Source organism: Oryctolagus cuniculus, chromosome 5 (genome assembly GCF_051225735.1).
Source record: "Oryctolagus cuniculus isolate XC-2025 breed Fujian yellow rabbit chromosome 5, ASM5122573v1, whole genome shotgun sequence".
Lineage (NCBI taxonomy): Eukaryota > Metazoa > Chordata > Mammalia > Lagomorpha > Leporidae > Oryctolagus > Oryctolagus cuniculus.
This window is the reverse complement of record NC_142871.1, coordinates 144,577,370-144,583,369: the sequence shown is the minus strand read 5'-3', so window position 1 is coordinate 144,583,369 and position 6,000 is coordinate 144,577,370. Positions and strand designations below refer to the sequence as shown.

The following is a 6,000-nucleotide window of genomic DNA, read 5'->3' as shown; positions in this document are numbered from 1 at the left end:
CTATACCTGTGTGGGAGACCTGCTACACCTGTGTGGGAAACCTGGAAGAAGCTCCTGACTCCTGGCTTCGGATGGGCGCAGCTCTGGCAGCTGCAGCCAATTGGGGAGTGAACCAGCAGATGGAAGACCTCTCTCTCTCTCTCTCTCTCTCTCTGCCTCTGCCTCTCTGTAACTCTGCCTTTCAGATAAGTAAGTAAATCTTTTTTAAAAAAAGTATAAACACCGGAGCAAGTGTTCTTTAGGGACACTTTAGTGAACTGCTCGGGCCTGAGCAGGCCTGGCTGTCTCTAGGAGGGAAGAACAAGCAATCATTCCAATGGGATCAGGCAAAAGGCTGAGGTCAGGGAACTCCGGGGAAGATACGGGTGGGCAAAGGGCCAGCTCTCAGAGCCCCGTCCCCCACTTCCTGTCCCCAGCCCCAACTGAAGCTTCCCTTCGTTCACATCAAGCAAGCTCCACTGGTGACATCATTCTGAGAATCGGCTATTGCTCCTTTAAACTCTAGGCATGAAACCAATTCAGCCAACTGGAAGAGACTGCTTTATTCTTTGGTAACACAAAGAAAAATTAAAAACAAACACAAAACCCCACCAAATTAAATGTACAGCAGTAGAAGCACGCAGGTGGTAAAATCATTAACACAAACTCTTGCAATTTGTCTTAAAGGATGTCCATGAGGATGGGCACAGTGAGGGGCAGGAGCGGAAAGGCTGGGGTTCCTTTGGCACACACCTATTTTGTAAGCTCATCAGTGAAAGGCGTCTTCACTGGGTTTCAAGGCACACAGGAGGGAGGAACAGCCCAGCTGCTCCCGCCGGCCTCCCTCCTTTTTTCTTAGCAGGTACAGCTGTTTGTTTTACTCAACTCATGTTCAGCACATTTAGCTCCCTAAGGCCAAGGCAGAAATCCCAATGGAGTGACATCTGATGAGCAAAGGACAGGAGAGACACCAAGCACATCACACAGGGAGAGAACAGATGCTATCTTAGGAAATCCACAAGATCCGGCTTCTTAGAAAGCGTCCTCCTCTCGGTTGTAGGACATGTCTGACTCCACAGCGCCAACACTTCCATAATCGGAGTTTCTGTTGGTGGAGGTGGCCTCACGTTGATCCTGCTCCTTGCTCCCGGGCTCTCCTCTCCGCAGGACGGGGTCAGATGGTTCCAACATGGCAGAACTCACTGTGTGACGTCCCTTGGCAGGTGGCACCTTGGCCCCACCCACTTCTGCTACCTCTGAGCCCTGGGCTGGGAACAAAAGTCGCTCGTGCTGTAGCCTTTTTCTTGTTTCTTCTTCTTTAGTCTGAAAAGCAGTATAAAAGAATGAAAAAGTGCCCAAGTAACTTTTTTTTTTTTTTTTTGACAGGCAGAGTGAACAGTGAGAGAGAGAGACAGAGAGAAAGGTCTTCCTTTGCCGTTAGTTCACCCTCCAATGGCCACCGCGGCTGGCGCGCTGCAGCCGGCACACTGTGCTGATCCAAAGCCAGGTGTTTCTCCTGGTCTCCCATGCGGGTGCAGGGCCCAAGCACTTGGGCCATCCTCCACTGCCTTCCAGGGCCACAGCAGAGAGCTGGTCTGGAAGAGGGGCAACCGGGACAGAATCCTGCCCCCCGACCAGGACTAGAACCCGGGGTGCCGGCTCCACAGGCGGAGGATTAGCCTATTGAGCTGTGGCGCCGGCCCCAAGTAACTTTCTTACTTATATTTTGTATTCAAAGGGAGAGAGAGAAAGAGAGAGGGAGGGAGAGAGAGAGGCACCTCCCATCCCCAAATTCCATCAATGGCTAGGACAGGGCCAGGCCACAACTGGGAGATGGGAACTTAACCTTCACCTCCCATGTGGGTGGCAGGGACACAGGTACTTGATCCATCACCTGCTGCCTCCCAGTCATTCATTAGCCAGAAGCTGGACTTGGGAGCGAATCTGAGACATACACCCAGGCATTCTACTATGGGATGTGGGCATCCCTAACAGTGTCTTCAGCCTGAATAATAACTTTCTCCAAGTTATCCTTCACCTCACTCATTATGAATGATTCTGGCTTTTCTCCTCCATTACCCAGGCAGGTGACAAACGTGTTGAGCAAGTCCCATTGAAGAAGACAGACCCAGGACTTACACCGAGTTCACCTCTCTGAGAGGCCAAAGGAGAGATGGGAATAAAGTCAGCCTTGGAAAGCTGACTGCTGCCAGGGGCACACAGAGGGCTTGCTGTCTGGTGGTCTGGGGGTCTCTTCTCAGCCTTATACCCCACCTCTGTCCCTCTTACACCCCTACTGCAACACAAGTTTTCTTTGTTTCATGGGAAGACAATGTCATACTTCACTTAATCCTAAGAATTACAGGAGTGGGGCATAGAGGCATAGTGGGTAAAGCTGCCACCTGCAGTGTCAGCATTCCATATGGGCACCGGTTTGAGTCCTGGCTGCTTCACTTCCAATCCAGCTCTCTGCTATGGCCTGAGAAAGCAGTGGAAGATGCCCCAGTCCTTGGGCCCCTGCACCTGTGTGGGAGACCTGGAAGAAACTCCTGGCTCTTGGCTTCAGATCAGCACAGCTCTGGCCATTTCGGCCAACTGGGGAGTGAACCAGCGGATGGAAGACCTCTCTCTCTCTCTCTCTCTTTCTGCCTCTCTGTAACTCTGCCTTTCAAATAAATAAATAAATCTTAACAAAAAAGAATCACAGGAGTGTTTCAAAAACTTAATGGAAAATGTATTCCAGAAAAACCAGCAATAGATTACAATTTTTCTGCCTCAAAATAAACATCTTTTTATTGCATCTTCCACATTTCGGGAATACCCTACACAGGAAACTAATTTTTCACCAACCTCAAGATATCTCTTTATTCCTTCACAATACACAGATAATTAAAATCAAACACTAAACACCCAGCTTAAGGTGCAGGCAGGTCATTCATAGTGAATATTGACCATTTGTGTTGAAGCTGCTCGTAGGACTGGTCTGACACGAGCTGGTGTCCACCAGCACTGCCACCCACAAGCCCCGCTACCTTGCGGTGCGCCTCTGCCACCTGCATTTTCTGGTCTCCGTCCTTCCTTGTGAAGTCTTTCTCTGTCTTTTTGATCTGGAGCTTTTTCAGTCTGGCTGGCGGCTTTCTCTGTGGCTTCTCGGTTGTGTGCACCTGAAAGAAGACCCTTTTTGAAGTAGAGAAACAAGATCGCTCATGGGCAGAGGAGAAAGGCAGGAAAGGTAGTAGAATCAACACAGTTTAAAACATAAATCCTAAGAATTTAAACGTTCCCATGGCAGATAGAAAACAACAAGATGAAAGTAGGTAAGAACAGAATTCCTAAAGGGAAAACCCAGTAAATGTCTCAAAATGTACACGGCGGGTGCTAAGAGTGTAAGGTGTTCTGTAACTGAATAGACAAGGGCTCATGAGAAGAAAAAAAAACAAACAAAAGGAAACAAAAAAGTAAGAGAAGAAGAGGAGGAGGAGGAAGAGGAGGAGGGAGAAGGGGGGAAGAAGGAAGAGGTTGGAGGGGAGGAAGAAGAAGAGAAAGAAGAAGGAAAAAAACCTTGGGAATATATATCAGATGGGAAACTGTGGCCAACAAGCAATAAATTTGTAGTTCAAAGTAGAAAGTTTAGGGTAATACTCCATAAGCTGGACTTACTTTCATTTGGGGTAGAGATTACTCTTGGTCTCGTGGGACAGAAAGACAACTAACAGTGACTGAGCAACAGCTCTGAACCGGGCCTTGCTGTTGGCCCTTTACAAATGTTTTCATGACAGCAGGGGAAAAAGTCTCATTTCATATGATTCACTACTTTTTCTTCATTTCGAGGCCGTAATGACTTTCTAATATTAATTTTTAGTTACAAAAAAGTCAAGTTGTTGTCAGGCATTTAAGAACAAAAATACCCAAAATTTACATGTCATTCTTTAAAAATGCACATTCTACAATATGCATTGGCTATGAAAAATTAAGGGGCCGGCACCATGGCTCACTTGGCTAATCCTCCGCTTCCAGCACCGGCATCCCATATGGGCACCGGGTTCTAGTCCCAGCTGCTCCTCTTCCAGTCCAGCTCTCTGCTGTGGCCCGGGAGTGCAGTGGAGGATGTCCTAAGTGCTTCGGCGCCTGCACCTGCATGGGAGACCAGGAGGAAGCACCTGGCTCCTGGCTTCAGATCAGCGCAGCACGCCGGCCGTGGTGGCCATTAGGGGAGTGAACCAATGGAAGGAAGACCTTTCTCTCTGTCTCTCTCTCTCTCACTGTCTAACTCTGCCTGTCCAAAAACAAAAAAAAATTAAAATGATAAATACATGATTTCCGGATTCTTGGTTTAATCACCTGGCTTTTGGTCTCACTCCTTGCCATGAAGCTTTGTAAACAGTTCTATGTGTGTCTTCATAGATTTTTTTCTTTCTTTTTTTCTTTTCTTTCTTTTTTTCTTTCTTTCTCTCTTTCTTTCTTTCTAGGCAGAGTGGACAATGAGAGAGAGAGACAGAGAGAAAGGTCTTCCTTTTGCTGTTGGTTCACCCTCCAATGGCTGCTGCGGTGGGAGTGCTGCGGCCGGCGCACCGTGCTGATCCGAAGCCAGGAGCCAGGTGCTTCTCCTGGTCTCCCATGGGGTGCAGGGCCCAAGCACTTAGGCCATCCTCCACTGCCCTCCCGGGCCACAGCAGAGAGCTGGCCTGGAAGAGGGGCAACCAGGACAGAATCCGGCGCCCCGACCGGGACTAGAACCTCGGGTGCCGGCTCCACAGGCGGAGGATTAGCCTATTGAGCTGCGGCGCTGGCCTAGATTTTTTTCTATGCATGCATATAGACAGGCATTCCTTGGAGATATGGCAGGTTCAGTTTGAGATCACAACAAAGCATATATGGTACACAATAAAGAGCCACGGGATTTTCTTTGGTTTTCCAGTACATAAAAAAGTTATGTTTACACTACACTGGAGTTTACTAGGTACACATTAGCATTACATGTTTTTAAAAGATTTATGTATTTATTTGAAAGACAGAGAGAGGTGTCGGGGGAGAGAGAGAGAGGTCTTCCATCCGATGGTTCTCTCCCCAGATGACCACAATGCTGGAGCTGCATGGATCTGAAGCCACGAGCCAGGGCAGGACCCTCCTCTGGGTCTTCCACATGGGTGCAGGGGCACAAGCACTTGGGCCGTCTTCTACTGCTTTCCCAGGCCACAGCAGGGAACTGGATTAGAAGTGGAGCAGCTGCGACTTGAACTGGTGCCCATATGAGACGCCGGCACTTCAGGCGGCAATTTTACCTGCTAAGCCACAGCACCGGCCCCAGTATTACATCTTTTTAAAATGTGCACATCTTTTTATAAGATGTGCACGTCTTAATTTAAAAATACTTTATGGCTAAAAAAAATGCTAACACTTATCTGAGCCTTCAGCAAGTTGCGAAGTCTTTGCTGGTGGACGGTCTGCTGGTAGTGGCTACTGAAGTTTGGGGTGGCGCTGGCAGTTTCTGAAAACAAGATGACAGTAAAGCTTGCCCCACTGATCGACTGTTCCATTGAGGAGAGATTTCTCTGCAGCATGTGACACTATGTGATACTATTGACCCATGCTTGAACTTCTTCTAAATGGGAGTTAATGCTCTTCAGCTTCATCAACCACATTTCTGTAATAATCCAAATTCTTTGCTGTCATGCCAGCAATGTTCCCAGCATCTTCCATCTCAAGAAACCACTTTGTTTTTGTTCATCCTTAAAGTTCTGTCAGGACATTGAGCTGCTTCGGTCACATCTACAGACTCCACTTCAATGCGCTTGCTGTGTCCACCATCTCTGCTGAAGTCTTGAACCCCTCATGGTCAACCATTGAGGCTTGGAATCCACCCTTTCCAAACTCCTATTCATGTTCATATTCTTACCTCCTCCCATTAACACAACTGTTCTTCATGGCAGCCAGAACGTTGAATCCTTTCCAGAAGGTTTTCATTTACTTTGCTGAGCGTTATCAGAAGAACCACTGTTTATAGGGAGCTGTCACCTTACA

At 48.0% G+C, this 6,000-nt stretch overlaps 1 protein-coding gene across 1 annotated transcript in view; it reads right to left on the bottom strand.

The window, feature by feature from the left end:
• Window positions 1–528: 528 nt before the first annotated feature.
• Window positions 529–6,000, bottom strand: part of STMND1 (stathmin domain containing 1) — a 32,075-nt gene continuing 26,603 nt past the window's right edge. Inside the window, exons 4-5 of the mRNA XM_008274133.5 lie at window positions 3,012–3,143; window positions 529–1,302 (exon numbers count right to left, since the gene is read on the bottom strand). Of these exons, the coding sequence (XP_008272355.4) occupies window positions 1,012–1,302; window positions 3,012–3,143 (423 nt within the window). The 3' untranslated portion in view covers window positions 529–1,011. The remainder of the gene's footprint in view (window positions 1,303–3,011; window positions 3,144–6,000) is intronic.